We start from the raw sequence: 17753 nt of genomic DNA, 5'->3' as shown, positions 1-17753 counted from the left end.
AGGACCCACTCTGACAGATGTCGCTTTCTGAGCTGCAGGGGACTTTTGATTTTCAGATCTTTGTAAACAGAACCAGGAGGGAAGCGTTAATGTTCTCAAACAGGCACTCAAAGGTGTGCTGTAAACTGACTGGCAGGAACATGAAAGTGGATGTTCATATCTGATGTTTTTGTTCATAATATTGTTCTCAGAATGTAACCAAAATGAATATGACTGTAAGTTAACAGATGTTCTTACAAGAGATAGGTCCTCTGTCTCGGCCCCCAGTGGCTGACTGAAGTCCTCGGCACTCAGAGGAAGACTCCTCTCGTCCTCTTCCTCTTGACTGGGCTCTTCCTCCAGAGTTGGAAAAACAGAGAGCCCGCCCACCTCGGCATCCACCATGCCATCCAAACTGTCTGTCAGGGCGGCCAGTAGTGCCGCATTCTCCTCTTCTATCTGCGAACACAGAGAAAAAAAAAAAAAGGTGAGAAAAGAAAATACAACAAAACAGCACAGAAAAGGACTGGAATGGATTCTTGGAAATGCTTCTTAAATATTTGTGGAGATGCAACAATCAATCAGTCAGTCAGTCAAAAAACTGGGAAATATTCCCTGGTTTGGTCCTAATGGTGAATTTTATTCCCTATAATTCCCTTCCGCTCACAATCGCAATATTCGGCATTAGTTTGTCCAAAACTCCTTGGGGGAGATTTCAGATTTAATGCGTATGCATTTAAGACTGAGAATATCACTGGAACTTATCTGAGGACTAAAAAGGGAAATTAGCTGTGCTTCTCAACTAAACGCCTCCTTTGGGAAGATATTCATGAATGCAGGGTGCATCATATCCTCCAAACTGATACACCTTGTGTCTATAAATTTTTATACCACTTCTTCTTCTTTGTCAATTAAAGTAATTAATCAAATCTTTCTCATGTTAAAATGAACTGTTTTAAAATCAATTTTATTATTTAAGAGAGTAACAAAATTAGTTGTTGTACTAAAGAGGTTATTTGTAAACATGATTGGCTAAATTATTTTTGAACAATTCGCATTAGGCTGTTACTGAAATAATCTTAAGGGTCAACTTGGAAGTAATTAGGCTTGGATGACAAACCAGATCTGAATCTGAATTGAGCAATTTGCATTTCCGCCTGGAAAAAGAGGCATGCAGTGTCTTGTTTTCCTACATTATCCCTATGTGGAGTCACCATGACTAAGCTGTTTAGCCTGTATCTCCTCTGGCTGGGTGCAGTAACTTCCAATGACAGTTACACAACGGCAACACTAAAAAAAGACAATGCTAGCACTTTTTTCCAGAGATTTTCTCTATATATGTTGGTGAACCAGAGATCTGACTCCACCACCTTGTGTGATAAACTCAAAATGGGTATTTCACTCTCAAGTGCAAAAGGGTAGAAAGGTTTAAAGCTTGGAGTTTAGTCTCTAAGCAGAACAGAATCAGGTTTCAGCAAGGCTTTTCAGCATTTGGATGGAAATTGCTTTCACATCTCACTCCACCCTGCAATCATCACCCATGAAGCATCCACAACACAGCAAACATTTTCACCATGAAGTCATAAAGAGGGACAGAAAATAGCAATCCTTTGAAGGATTTATATACATCTACCACATTTTGAGACTGAAAATTAACTTTTGTTCTTAACGTGCAGACAAAATGTTGACTAAATCCTGGATTTGTATTCCTTTTAATTCATCATGACTGATGTGGCTCAGTTTGAACTCTTGCTCATCTATTTTACGTTTCCTGTGGCAGGGACTATTTTTATATTTCCTATAGTTTCCAAACATGAAGAAAATAGTGAAAGTAGCAGAAAAGATTTCTGTTTGAATGTTTGTTTGCTTTCTAAATCCCAGCACCCCAACACAAAGGGGCTGTTTACTGATGAGGAGTTGCCATCTTGCTGAGAGCTGCGTCTGGAGGAGCAGTGATAGCACGGCTGGCCTACAGGAAGCCACTAACTTTTATCATCCAGCTTAATATGTCCCTCACTACCAAAGTATTTATCACAAAATGTATTCCGGCTGGTTGCCGCTCTACCTCTGTGCCAGAAGCTACTTTTCAGAATTTGGAAAAGGAAGAAATACTTAAAAATGTCATAATAAATCAAGGAATCAAACAATAATTGTCTTGGGAGTTACTGTACTGTATATTACAGTTATGCATTTGGTTATTTGTTATGGTTAGTAAACTTAATTATACAATGACATTTTTTGTCTTTAATGTAACCAAGAGCTCTTCAGGCTTATATAATCCCCAGTGACACACTTACCGCAGCCCCAAACAGTCCCTATTACTATAAAACTATGCAATTTATACATTAAGTTGATTAGATTGCTTAAAAACTTCCAATTATTCAGGTATAACTGGGAATATAGAAATGTTGTAATACAAGGCCTACTCTTCAAAAGACAAAAAGATAAGAGGAAATGTCAGATGACTGAGGATCTTTGTAAGTCAAGAAATGAATCATTTCTACAATCAGAGCAATAATTTAGAAGTTGAAAACAACAGGAACAAGTTTAACGTTCCATCACACACAGTGAGAAAGATCTTAAAGGAGAGGGAAAAATCTCCATTAGAAACAGTAAAAAGTATTTATTCACTGCAAATCATAGTCATGTGAATGATTGCAAAAAGCTGCTGGGACTTTGCTTACGGCCAGATAAGGATAAATTATAGAAAAATCACCTCATGCCTGCTAGTAAGTACAGTGGAGGATGTGTGATGCTGTGGGTGTGCTTTTCTTCAAAAGGCCCAGAGAGTCTTGGCATCATGACACAAAAAGTAGCAAAAATGGTTTTTGGCACTGGTGAGATTTCTTTATTAATATATTTAATCCAATGAAAGGTTTATACAAAGAAAACATAGAAAACATTTTATTTATGTTCGTGATAAATAAGATGTATAAACAAGCATTTATATTGCTACAGTTTAAAAACAAATGATGAGTTATAATTGGCCTAACCTTTAGAAACAGCCTCTGTGATTTAGTCTCCAAGGTAATATTGAGTCTTCCCAAGAAATGCGATCAATAACTTTCAACATGGGATTAAGTTCCAATATGCTGCTATAAAGAAATCAACTGACAGGAAGCAGAGGCATAAAAGATAAACTGACAAAAGCTTCATTTGTGTCCTTATCAGTGTATTCAGAGATAATTAAATGATGCCTGACTGTCTGCAACGTTGAATCAGTCTGATAGACTACGCTGCCAAAATGTGATGTTGCTAAGGAGGAAAGGGGTGAATAAGCACAGAGGTACAAAACACTGGGCTGGAACGATGCAAATTTAAAGCGTAAAAAGACAAAATCAGAGGAATGAGCAAATGAGATATGAAATGTAAAAACAAAAGATTAATTAATGAAAGGAAAGCAATGGCAGATAAATAAATAGAAATGCATGAATAAAGACATTTTCATATTAGGCAAAGTGAAACCAGGAAGCTGGGTAATGAAGTTACGCTTTAATGAAATCTACACTAAGTTAAAAGTCAGATGAAAGATTATTAACTTAACATTTTTTAACAAAAGATTCAACAAACAAAATGAGATGAGGAAAATAAAACATTAATGCAAAATGTGGACTTTTGTTTTTAAAAAGGTCAAACTTTACTATGAAGATCTGCTTTGTGTCTGCAATGAATAGATGTCAGCTAAAATGAATCAAAGTAGTGATAAAGACTGAGGGACTAAGAGACAAACAGCAAAGACAGACACAGTAACTGTTTACTTCTCCTGCATTCCCATCATGCCTTGCCTGTTTTCATTTCGGCAACACTCTGCAGTGCATCACAGGATCAGAGCAATTTCCACCTGCAGGGCTGGGTTACATGACCCACGATCTGCACCAAAATGCTATGTTATTTCTCAGTTGTTCCTTTTTATTTGCAAAGTGCACTCGATTTATCCTTTGTAACGAGACCACAACACCTCGCCTGGTCAATAATGAAGTGTTGGCTTTTAGATATGGAAAAATCAAGATGGGGATTCTCCGAATTCCTGGAGGAAGGGCCCCAGGAAACTGAAGCCTGAAGGTTGTCGCCGGCCCTTTGCAGAAGCACTCAGCCAGTCCAAACTGATGGACTGCCTCCATTATCGTGTTACACAGTGTCAATGGGAATCGGTTTTGTTGGCAGTGCCCTCTGAGGCCTGCTGCATATCTGAATCTCAGAACGAGGATCAAGTGAAGGTTGGGATCTTGCACATGTCAACAAACAGAAATGCTCTGGCGACTGCACAAGTTGTACTGGAGGTCAAGAACACAGCACCCAATGTTTAAGTGAAGTAACATAACACAGCCTTTCACTTAGTTCATCAAATTACAGGATTAGCAAGGAATAAAAAGTATGAAGCACAACAATTTTCTCAAAAATTCAATTTCTTATAAAGCCATTAACCTGAAATTCACAAGAGATGGATGGAATTACCCAGGTAATAAGCAATGGACACATGAAGAAAAGAAGCTGCAAAAGCCATAAAACTCACTGAAATCTATTAGAAAGAAATCCCAACCGCTTCCATGCAAATTAATAGTAGCTGATTTGATACTAATTTATGGCCCATAAAAAGCTTTCCTATTACCAGGGTATTGCACAAGAGTCATCTCATAATGGGTAAAAAGAAAGGAAGAAAGAAAGGAAGAGCTCTCTCAACCTTACTGCTGCAAAACGTAGCGATGGCTTTGGTTGTAGACATTTTTCTAAACTTCTCAATGTTCCTGTGAGAACCTAATAGGTCACAATGAAGAAAGATATAAAAGTCAAAAGAATAATAAGAGTTGGTGAATCATAGAGGGTTCCAAGACACATGAAATTAGCAGGGTTTTCTGCAATACCGCTTCTGAACGAAAAGCACACAAGAAGCGTTGACACACTAATGTTATATTGGAAGAATATAGTCTGATCAGGCAATATGCAATATTCAAAAAAGTGAGTTATGTAGGTGGGAACATCGTGCTTCGGAGATACCTTTCAGTAAATGACACTTGATGAAAATGTGAAGCTTTAATGAAGGTGGACTTTTAATCAAGATAATGATCCCAAAGAGACAGAGAAGCAACTCTAAGTCGGCTTCAAAGAAAATAAAGCTGACAGAATGGTCCAATCAATCACCTGACATGAATACAATTGAAAATCAATGCAAAGAACTGGAGATCACTCTATAGAATAAGTCCTGAGACGAGACTGTCGACACAGGAAATCTCTTTCAGTTAAGTATTTAATCTACTTGAGAAAGCATGTTCAATATTTATTCATTGTGCTATAATCTTTATTACATATGACCTCAGTTTAGAATAAATTGCTTTCATTTATTTTTATCCATGAAACTTGGATTAATACCAACATTTGGTGTGAATATTATTTCAATACAATCATTCCAAATTTATTGAAAAAAAAATCACCACGTGTTTTACAATTTTTCCCCCTGCTAACTATTTGAAAAAATAAAACTTCAAAATGTATTTATTAGGAAACTAAATAAAATGTACAACAGTAGCTTGGATGCAGAATATGAAAGTGTTTACCCTGAACAGGGCTGCAAAAATAAAGATTGGATGGAAAGATGCAGGACTGTTGTTGTCAATATGCCCTCATTTAACAAAAGAAAATTAAATGGAGAAATGGCACAATTTGTAAACAGAATGATTATTGGTGAATTAATCTGCAGATCATCTGGTAAACAGGAACATAATGGAAAATTTGACCTCACTGTTGTTCCATACAGAAACAAAGTCTGTCTTTGTGACAGACAAAGGTAGAAAAAAATATCTGCACTGCTGTATGACTGCTATTTATTGACTGACAACAGCACACATTTAACATTACTGTCCCTTAACTATTAACAATGAAATAAACCAAACATTTCATTGTTAATAGAGCAAAATGAAATTGCGCTATTATAAAAGCATTCTACGCTGAAGTGCGAGTCCATGACTCAACTGCAGATTACGTGAACTTCACTTCGATGCTAAAAGCTCACCTCGAAGAGCTCATCTGCCGTACTGTAGTGGATGGAGGCTGGCGACACATCCGCTGGCTGATCAGTGCACCACTGCAGCTCACTGAGGCAGTTGACGCTGTCGAAGTCGCTGGTGTCCAGCTGGGAGAGGTCGATGTCAGGGAAGTCTGTGTCCAAGCGGTCCGAACACACCTCCTCCTCCCCATACTGAAGATGGAAACAAAGAGAGAAAGTTCACATCAGTACTTAAGTTCACACACGATTCCCAGGCGTTTGGGTCTTCTGAGACACAACAGAGTTCACACACACACACACACACACACACACACACACACACGGATGCATACACACACACACAAAAGCCAGTCACTCTCTGAAACATGAATCCAGAATAAATCTGGAGCTGCTGATCACAGTAGGACAGATCTCCTGCGAGATATGAACAAATAAGAACCTTTGCAGTTTTGTGTCAAAACAAAGAAATTTACATCCCCCCTGCAACTCTTTGAAACAGGCTGCCAAGCATGAAAAGTAACCCTGCTCCACCTTTGATACATGCTGCTGCAGTTGGTGTTTTTTTGTGAAGAGTCACATTGTTAGAACTAGAGGTTTAGCTAGTTCCCCTTGGGCTACCCTTTCTAAAATATGCATGCAGGCGAAGCACAGCAAGGCACTTTGGATAAAAGCCCCCATAATGTGGCCAATACTGTATATTATTACCCAGTTCACTGTCTGAGTCAGAAGGAGCTCTCATCAACAGCTCTTCATCTTTCAACAGCCACTCATTAGAGATAATGAGACTTCCACGTTTAGAGGTTCAACACGGAAACCGACCGAGGCAGTCAGAAGACGCGTCACAGGCACCGACAGTTACCGCAGAGGCTGCATTATGCATTTATTCTGCAACATCCCCCTGTGGCTCAGAGCAGAGTTACCCTAGAGGTCCTAAGGTGATTAGTTTTCTTTTGTCGGCTGAGGGGGGTGTTTATCTGTGAAGTAGACTGCATTGTTTTCTGTATTTGATTTATTCTGTAAAATCTGACCAAGTATTGTAAACTTTGTACAGGGATTTGCTTTATGTTCTTCAGACATTATGAAACCGTTAACTGCTGAAAATGAATGGGCCAGCAGAGATAAGGACGAAAGAGTAAGAAGGCAAGAAAAGTCTTGGTTTAAAATGGAAAATTATAAATTTGTTGTATCGCTGCATTGATATTTTGTTTGTATTTTAATGAAAGTGAATGCTCATGAAACCCATTAAGACCATTTGAAGTTAAAAACCTGGGTCCTGACCTTAAACGCCTCTCATGAATTGATCAAACCTCTTCAAGAGGCAAACGCCTCAGGAAGAACTTTTCGATCTTCAACAATTAAGAATTCAAACACCTTGCTATAAAATTTTACTTGAGTAAGTTTAAAGGGTCTAGTAGAGAATTCCTGAAAGCTCCAATGACCCTTGAAGGTCTCTTAAATCACATGAGCCAAGTGTTCTAGAAATTCTGGATCCTCCTAATAAACCCCCATCTTTAAGCCCTATAACTGTGCATGTTTTTAAAACTCAAGAACTTTCACAAATAATTGTTTTCTGAAACATTTCAAGAGGCTCTTCAAGAAAACCTGCCAACTAAACTCAAGCTTTGAAAGTTCAAGAACTTATTGGACATCTCCATTTGTATCTCAATGAGTCTCAGGTCACATTTACTCCTGAGGAAGAACTAAAACTCCTACAGTTGGCCAATAAGCACTTCTGCACCAAACTGTTTCCTGAAAACACCTTTATGACGCAACTGAAACAAGCCCCCTGTTTCACTGAAGCACCATTTGCTGAAAGGTATCCCTTTTTAGACAAAAGAATCATAAAATCTCACATCTTCTAAAAAAACATTGCCTCATGGCATCAATTGCTCCAATAGAGCCGTTATTATGCAGTCTGACTTGTGTGTGCATTTAACTTTAAAGCCTGGGGAGAAAAATGGATTGCATCAACCTTCTTAAAAACATGTGATAATGGAGAGCGTACGTTTTCCAGAAAATTCCCAGGTGTTGGAAGTTGTTTTTCCAACTTCCAAAGGTTGTGATTCTCAAATTACAATTGCTTTAAAACTTGAGATTCCTCTAAAGCCATATGCAAACTTGTGGCAAACCCAAACAAACTATGTCATTTATAAAACTATGTTAAATGAGGCTAAAACAGCCACATGTTGTGCAGTGAACAGATGTTGGTCTCAGACGGAAACTTTTTGCCACGTCACCATGAGAACAGCCTAAAAGACAAGCAGGAAGTGTGTGCGTAGCTTTCTGTGATGGAAACCAACTGCAGTCTCCTGGAGAAGGAGGGTGCAGGAGGAGATTTTAGGTGAAGTACTGGAGAAGAGAGGAGGGAACGTTACAGGCAGGAACATTGGCGTAAACAACGTAGTTCAACCAGTTTTTCACTATCACAATGACTCAGCTAAATGTATTTACATCCGGAACATGTAACTGCACATCTGAGAGCAACTAGAGCTCAATGATCTATTGTAAGTTTTAAGGGGAAGTATGCTTTGTTTCCGGAACTTAAAACGCCCACAGAAAAAATAAAAAATGTTTCTCGTCTGTTCTCTCTGTGGTGAGCAAACAGGGCTGATGAGTTAATCTGCTGCTTAAGCAAATCTTTTGCTACCTAAAGTACAAATAAGCTTTGTTTTCTTTTATATTACCTGTATTTCAGTAGATAATGAAATAAAATGTAAGCATAGAGTTGCACTTTAAAGTTTGAAATAAATGCATACAGTGCACCAACAAAAAATGTTTTTGTTTTACAAATATTAATTTTTACAAATAAAGAAAGCCTGAGCATTCAAAGAGCCAACTATGAGATTAAAGTGAAAATAACCAAAAGTTTTGTCAAGAACGTAAAAGGAAAAATGGATCAGATTTCACTTAAACACGGAACTGAGAAATCACTTGAATCTATTGAGTGTAAGTTTGTGACACTTAAACATAATTCATTTAGCTACATCAACAGCTCAGTTTGATTAATAAAAAAGCTGATTGTGGATTAAATTAAACAAATGTATGCAAATTATGTTGATTACTTGTCCTGGTTGAGCTTAAATATGGTTGAAAATGTCATCAGAGAAGACAAACACGTTGATGGAACATTTTCGTCCATTCAATCATCACAGATTCCATTAAAAAAGTCATTGTGGTTATCTATTATGCACAAATAGAGCACCGCCAAAAATCAACAACCACAACAAATTTATAACAAATTACCATTAGGCCATCATAATTAATTGTCTTTTCTTCTGCAAAGCGGTGTTTGATTATCAGGTTTCTCGCTTTTTTTTTTATTTCCTCACTCGCTGCAGCAGCATTACTTTGTTTTTGCCACCGTATTTAAAATTCCTTGATGCTTAGAGGTTTATGATTACTTTTACAAACCAATTTAAGGGGCACTTTAAACACCCTTGCTGTTTATAATTAACATAAATCATATTACCCCATAATGGGTTATTTTCTCACTAATATATTTCACAATTTCAAGCTGAGTCTTTTCCTTTCTCTGCACACAATAAAATGCACACATAGACAAAACAACCTTCCCAGTTTTCATGAACAAGAAAACCACATTCGGTCAGTTTCTGTTTTCTTTTCTCTATCTTAATTATCATGCTGTAAAAATATTTGCTGTGCATAGTGCTTTAAAATCTGCCTTTGAGTTACTTATCGTGTTGCTTTGCAGGGTGGGTGAGTGTGTTATGTGTTTATTTAGGTCAAGGAATGGATAACACAGCTGATATCATTTATGGTTTCATAAATTAGAGGGAGTAAAGTCGCAGTAAACCACAGAAGACTTGATCAAAGCGTGGACTGGATGAAAAAGAAATGCAGAGGGAGGGAGAGAGAGGAAAAGGAGAAAATAAAGCTGGGAAAAATGATACCGGACACTTGGAAGGTAAGAAAAAGGGAATCCAGGTGCAGGAATGAAGACAAAGAGGGAGAGAGGAAAAGAAACATTTAGGCCAAAGAAGAAAAAAGATGGTCGCTGGGGATAAGGGAAGAAGAAAAGCAAGGAAGAAGGAAAGGATGTCCTCTATAAGACCCTCCTGCTGCTTCCTTTCTTTCCAGTTGCTGATGCAGGTGTGTTTTCACCTTGCTGTATTTGTATGTTAGTTAGCATGCAGCTCACACACAAATGCCACATGGTTTCCATTCTTCCCCACAACCACTTGTTTGCTGCTCGGCTCATATTTCATATTTTGTTTGTCATTTAGCTTTCCCCTGCATATCTTCCATTTTTTATCTGTTATCTGCCCTTAAGTGTCTTTTTCATTCCTTCTTTTTTGCCTTGTGACTCTGTACTCATCAATCCCACACTATGTTCAACTTTCTTTCCTATTTATACAAGCCTTCTCCTATGACCTTCCTCTCTGTTCTCCATCTTTCTCTCATCCCTCCATCTCAGTCTTTTCTCCTTATAAACTCAAAGGACTGGCTGATTGATTCCTTTGTTTCCACTCAGCTGCTGGACCTCTTTCATCATCCCTTTATATCTCCCCTCTTCTGTCCATTACAACTAGTCAATCAATAAAAACATCCTTGGGCATGGCACACACATCCACAAGCACACAGATGCAGAGAGCGAATGTTTAACCTGAAAACAGGAATAAACGTCATGTTTTGTTATAGGACACTGATTCACATACCAAAGCAGCGGTTCTCTGCCTTATATTGCTAATGCTCCACTCTCCTGTATCCTGTTCTCTATCACACACACTCACAGACATAAGCACTGCAATGACGCTGATTAATATGCTATGCTAACAGGTGCATACTACATGCCAGAAACACTAAAACCTCCTGAATTTTTTTCACATTTTGCGAGACTACAACAATAAAATTCAATATAATTTAAGGCGATTTAATGTGATAAGCAAACACACAGTAATGTCTTTCTGTGGTTATGATATGAAAAAATTTAAAGAGAGACAGCAGAACTACGTGAAGAACAATATCTAGAATACGTGACGCTTCTTCCTATGTCTTCACTGCTGCAGAAGTAGGCTAAATGTGGCCCAGAGTTGTGGCTGCAGCATGTTCACTATGCTGTGTGCTATAAAGTTCTGATGAAGCCACTGACAGCTTCACATCATGACTCACAGGCGCCAGGAGGAAGAATCAGAGGACAGAGCAGTTATTCCTCTGCATGCAGCTCTTGTTTCACTTTAGGAGGTGGAAACTCCTAAAGTGTCTTTTTTCATACTCATGTTACCTCATTTTAACGTTACAAAAATGAATATGTTATGAAAGGAAAGATTATACATTGTTGAGATTCTTGCCAAACTTGTTCAGCAAGTTTGAGAGATATTTATCTCAATCTCATCTCAATTACACACCTCTGAAAAACAAAACATTCGGTAACACTTTATTTGAAGGGGGTTGAATAAGACTGTCATGACATATTCATAAACATGACATAACACCTGTCATGAACATGAATAAGCCTTCATGAATATTTATGACTGTTGTCATAAAGCATTATTCGGTAAATTATGACACTTTTAATACAAAGTTGACATTTTTCAAAATGTCTTTATGACAACTTGACATAAACCAGGAAATCATTACTGTTTAAACTTTACCTTTAATAACAAAGTTACCTAATTTTTAAAGTGCAATCAGTAATACTTTTATAACAAATTTATATCAGTAATGATTTATTTAGTTAATGTCAAGTTGTCATAACAAAGACATTTTGAATAATGTCAACTTTGTATTAAAAGTGTCATAATTTACCGCATGACGCTTTATGACAGTCATAAATATTCATGAAGGCTTATTCATGTTCATGACAGGTGTTATGTCATGTTTATGACAGTCTTATTCAACCCCCTTCAAATAAAGTGTTACCAAACATTCTTTCTATCTAAGCTGGTGTTTGTTTGTTTTTTTCCATTGCATTATCTTATCCCCTGTTGACATTTACAAAAAAAATAAGAAAACTCATTTTAGGACGATTCTAGCATCTGAAATTGTGAAGTAAAATTCATGGAAACACTGTTACTGAAGCCCAAAAGCTTTGAACATTGGCAAGTGAAATTTTAAGTAATCAATTTCACTTTTTAAAAAGTACAACAAAAAAATATGTTTTCACAAAACATGCTGGCTGTGAAGTCAAAGTCCTGTTTGTGTTTTAATGTGTGGAATATCACAAAATGTGTTCAACTGGGAAGCAAATCCAGCAAACTATCATGTAAGTCAATAAAGACCCAATGCAGAGTTTGAACGAGATAAATCTTTTTACTGAAAAACACCACTGTTAAGTCAGCAGTTTAATTAGACAGTGGCATCCTCAGAAATGAAAACATCAGTCGGAATGTCTCTGTCAATATCTCTTAAATCTACCAAGGGTTAAATGAGGCATTAGAGCTGGTAGATTAGGCCAATTAGTGTGAAATTGATATGTAATAAAGACTTCATATTAGTTACAAAAAGGGCATATTTCATTGATAAGTTTGGAGATAGTTTCAAGGGCTTTAAAGCATTTATATGCCTCAAATGCTTGATTCTTGCTTGTCCTTGATTTATGAACTCACTTTCCACTTTATTAGATACACTTGTAGATTGATGTTAACACAAACAGTGTACGAGTCAATCTGAAAGGAGCAATCAATGCACTTAAGCGGTAACGGTGATTTGTTAAAGTTTAAACCAAGCATCAAAACGAGGAAGGAAAGGAGACGTATGCGACTTTGAATGTGGGATGGTTGTTGGTTGTTGGTGCCAGGTGGGCCAGCTTGAGTGTTTAAGAAACTACTGATCTACTGGGATTTCACACACATCCATCTCTCCAAACCAGGCATCACTCATGTCAGCTAAGAACAGGAAACTGAAGCCTGAGTTTACACAAGAGCTTATTGAGCAGCAACACAGTGGAAAAACGTCACCTGGTCTGATGAACCATAATTTCAGCTGAATAATTCAGTTGGTAGGATCATAATTTTGTGCAAACATCATGGAAGCAGATCCATCCATTCTAGTTTCAACGGTTCAGGCTGGTAGTGGGAAATGATTTGGGGGATATGTTCTTTGTTCACTTTTGGGCCTTTTAGGAGCCACTTTCAAAGAGCACAGCCTACCTGACTATTCTTGCTGATCGCATCCAACCCTTTAAGGGGACCAAGAACTCATCTGCTACTGGCTACATCCAGCAGAAAAATGTACCTTTTTAAAAAGCTAAAATCATCTCAAAATGATTGGACTGTAATTCAACGGCCACTCAACAGAGCACTATAGCGATGTGGTGAAACGGAAGAGTCGGGTCCTGGATGTGCTGTGGAAAAATGCACAGTAACAGCAATTCTATCATGTCAATATGCAGCAAAATCTCAGAGGCATGTTTTGAACATCTTATTGAATCTATGCCACGAAGAATTTAGGCAGTTTTCAGGAGAAATAGGAGATCCAACCCCGTAACAGCAAGGGGTACTAAATAAAGTAACGATTGAGTGCTTGCTCCAACACAACCGCTTTGAGCCAAAATTGACAACACAGTGCGTTAAAAAGCAATTGAACTCTGCTTGATTTGTGCATCATTTTGACAGTTCAATATTGCTGGAGGCAGAAAAATAAAACTAGGTGAAAACAATCGATGGCTGCTTAGCTCCCAATTAAACATACAAACATTTCTAAATCTTAAAAAAACCTAGATATAAAATATCTGTTTTGGATTGTTTACATCTTTAGAACCCTTAATACTATTAGCATTAAAGCCTAATAGCTACATTGGCAGAATTGAGTGTAAGGAGAAAAAACCAAGAGCAGTGACTTCCTCTTGTGGTTAATCTCTGCCTTAGTAACAACACAGAGAACCTACTGGCCCATTCAATCGTAAAAAGCCTGCTGGGATGATCGCACATTAGACCCATCCTATTAATAGAAAACTTGCACATGGGAAAGCTGTATGAAGTAAAACGAACAAATGGATGTGGGAAAACTAGACAGAGTCTGTGCTGATGCCCTCACATGTGGATGTACAAAATTGAAAACTGATCTTCCATAAACATACATCAATGCAGGGGTCATAATTGAAGTTGGAACCTCCTCTATGAGTTTTGACCATGGTACTGGGCATAAAGTGGAAGTGCTTCCATGTTTGAATGAGCAGTAGATTCAAGTGCAGCTCACATGGTCTCATCAAGGCAGAACCCTTTCTGATAACCAACCTTTGCACAGGTTTGGAAACCAAAAGTGAATTTAGGTAACACAACCTTTTATTAAATTTTTCACAGGAGTAACAGAACCAACCATTCTTGCAGAAACATCCAGAATAGACTCAGAATACAAGGGTAATCTGCAGGGCTGTATTTGTATAAGCACATTTTATTGTTTAATTTATGACAGCCACAGTCTGATGTGTCCAGGTGTTCGACTGTTGAAAATAAACCATTGAGCTGCAGCAGAGCTGCAATAATGATGTGACACTTTATTGATCCACAAAAAGAAATCAAAGCCCTGGCTGCTGCTTTCCTGGCAGCTAGACAGCGGAGGCTATTGTAATGTTACGTAAGGTCAGTCACAAGCCCAGTCATGTGACATTGGTCTGGACTGTCCAAACTTCCCTTTAGGAACAAACTTAGGCACAGGCATGCTTGATCACAGGCAACACCATACAAGGCCTCACTCCCTCAACTATGTGGTGCAGCTCTAAGGATGGTGGAAGTAAAAAAAAAATAGTTTTAAGTCTTAATTAGAAGTGCAAATCAGTTTCTCAGGTAATGCTACCACCTTGAAAACACCTAATGAATAATCCAGAAGTCCAGAAAGTTTAGGATTGAAAAAAAAAAATACCAAAATGACTGTATTGATGAAAGAAATGCACCATCAACAGTACATTTTAGTTTGGGGGATTCATTATCCCAATTGAATTTACTTCTTAATAAATTTCATTGGATCAAAACAAAACTGGAGGAAAACAATATAAATCTCCAAAGCAAACAGCTTTTTAGTTACTGTTTGCTTAAGTGGGAAAGTGGTTTCTCATCTTCTGAGTTTATGTTTTCCATAAATATGCAAAATATCCAAGAGGCGAAACAAACCAAAGTGGTTTTCCAAGCAAATTTGGAAGCATAGTTTAGCTGTTCTCGCATAATTTGGTTTCAAACTTCATGTTACATCTACATCTGAGTCTCCATCAGTCAAGTGGGAAGATGTCCAAACTGCTCTGGAGATATTTGAAACGTCAAGACACACAGAAGTAGAAATGCCTGCCTCTGTTTAATGCCAGTTGGGATAGACCACTCTCCAGCAGGACAGATTAACAACTGGAATATATGCAAGCACAGATTTGGCTGATCAAAGAATAAAGACTAAGGTCAGCTTCATTTGGCCTACTCTGAGAATTAGAATTTAATTAGGAATTTTAAATAATCCAAACAGTTGCCATACCCTGCCTCACAGAGATGCCATAATACAGAAAATGGAGAGGGGAAGGAATATGTGAAGGTTAAGTGACAAGAGCACAGACCATATAGCTGAAGGATGGTTATGAGGGGAGCTGGAAGGAGAATCGTAATCACCTTCAAGCCTCGAACATTGAAGAGACATGGAAGATATAAGGCAGAGTGCCAAGCTGGGGACTCCGCTAAGTGTGCCACTCCTTTAAGTCCCACTTTCTTGTAGGTCACTTTGACAGGGAGTGGATAATAAATGACAATTCAGAAAGCTACGGTCAAAGATTGAGGGTACTGAGCAACATAAAATCCTTTCGTTTTATTAAATTCGGAATATCTGGAGCCGTCTGTATCCGTCATTTCCAAGCCACAATCCAAAGATATTCCCTTTTTAACTGTGAAACTTGCAACTTTAGCATATCAAGTTCTAGCCCAAGAAAATGTCTACTGTGACCTCCTGTATGGCTTTATTCTTTAACAAATAAAGATGAACTTTTACAAAGGGGGCTATGGGATTGTGAATAAATTACTAACAGTGAATGGGAAGGGAATGCTGAACAATTATACTTCAAAACTCAATTTCCCTTTACACAGCCAATACGAAGGAGATGTGCTTAATTAAAGTGAATAAAAAGGATGTCCCCGTCCATCCATCGCCCCCCTTGCTGTTTAATAAGGGCCACAAAAAGCCAATTACGTGTCGTTTGATTATTGAGGCACAAAGTCTGACAATAAAATCTCACCAGGGATACAGAAAGAAGCTAAATCAGGGTACAGATCAATGCACATCATTATCTCGTAGCTTTTAATCTCTTTTTTTTCCTTAGAAAAGCTTAATATAGTATTTAAATGCTTCTTTAGCTTCAGCTTTTACATTTACAGGTTTAACGTCAATTAATGGCAAATGCAGATGCCCAGAATGTTTAAATAGCTACTCTAATACTCATTTGCAATTTCCATCAGTTTAGGTACTACTGTTCCAATAATTGCACTTAAAATTAATGACACCAAATGGTGCCGTTATCTTTGTGTTATCTTTATGTTATTATCCCTTTCTGTGAGTTGCTCTTTTCTCTGTCAACTCAGTCTTTTCAACACCCAGCTTGTGAAGGCAGATGGTTGCTGCTACTGAGGGTGCGTCTGCACGAGGTTATTTCCTGTTGACAGGGAATCCTCTCTACTTTAGCCTCTTGCTATACTTTTCTAATTAACAATACATTATGCAATGAATTTGACTGTTAAGCTGATGACTGGATTGCATTGCAATTGATTAAAATTCATTTTACATAACTGAACAGACATTAGGCTTGTTTATCTTGCACAGTGGTTTGAGATTGCATTTGTTGTGAAATATCAAATGAACATAATTTAATTTATGAAGAAAACATGTAAGATTCAGTGTGTAGGGTAAATTTTTCCAGTAAGATTTGGGAGATGAGTTGTAAAGGCAGATCTACCACTTAACATTGTGATTTACTGTTTTTCTCAGCCTGTTGATGGGGTTATGCAAAACTGTGATGACAGGAATGTCTGGCAGTTTAAAAATGTAACAGCGTCTCTATAAATAGGACACAAGATGGGATTGAAGAAACTTAAAGGCATTTGCATAGCTAAAACCTAATGGGCAATATCAGTGTTTAAAGAGCTAAGGATTTTTTGTTTCCATCAGACATCACTTGTCAGGATTGTTGATGGCCAATAATATTTTGAATTAGAGATAAATAAATAACTTGCAGATAGCTATGAGAAAAATGTATTTAGAAGAAAGTGCCTAATGTCAGTTTTTTTTACAAATGCACAATTAGTAAAGTGTTGCACAATAAATCAGAAAATTGTCATTATTGTATTATTAAAGAGGAACTGCTTGGACCTCAAAAATGTTTAGCTTATTATTTAGGAACCATGCAGGCTCTCCACACCTGCAATATATTTGGTGACACTATTTGTTTAATGCCACATAAATATTTTCTGGAGATAAAGAGGCCATATGGTGGTAAGGTCATTAAGAAAACACTAGACAGAAGCAACTTTTGCAATAAAACCTTGTTGAGGTGAATATATGGTTTTACAGTTGAATAAACTGCTCACAATTAATTAATAGTTTGTTGATTTATTAATTGGAGGTCATATTGTCATCACAACAAGCTCTTGTGGCTCTTAATGTGCCATTTGTAAATGAACAGTTTATAGTTGGTTGGTTTGAGATTATTTGACATTTATAGCCAGTGATGCAACAATCACATTTGGGCAGTAATGGATATCAGAGGATTTTTCTTGATTGACTCAGAACCGTGGTCAGCAGGTCAAACATTTCAAAAGCAGAATTACCCGGACTGATAAATCAAAACTGA

At 37.5% G+C, this 17753-nt stretch overlaps 1 protein-coding gene across 1 annotated transcript in view; it reads right to left on the bottom strand.

The window, feature by feature from the left end:
- ppargc1b (peroxisome proliferator-activated receptor gamma, coactivator 1 beta) overlaps positions 1-17753 on the bottom strand; it is a 118666-nt gene that overhangs the window by 25300 nt on the left and 75613 nt on the right. Inside the window, exons 5-6 of the mRNA XM_015047680.1 lie at positions 5987-6172; positions 238-438 (exon numbers count right to left, since the gene is read on the bottom strand). Coding sequence (XP_014903166.1) covers positions 238-438; positions 5987-6172 — 387 coding nt within the window. The remainder of the gene's footprint in view (positions 1-237; positions 439-5986; positions 6173-17753) is intronic.

Source organism: Poecilia latipinna, unplaced genomic scaffold, assembly GCF_001443285.1.
Source record: "Poecilia latipinna isolate Pla-1442-1.1 unplaced genomic scaffold, P_latipinna-1.0 Scaffold839, whole genome shotgun sequence".
NCBI classification, from domain to species: Eukaryota; Metazoa; Chordata; class Actinopteri; order Cyprinodontiformes; family Poeciliidae; genus Poecilia; species Poecilia latipinna.
The sequence above is the reverse complement of the archived record's forward strand: the minus strand, read 5'-3'. Positions and strand labels throughout refer to the sequence as shown.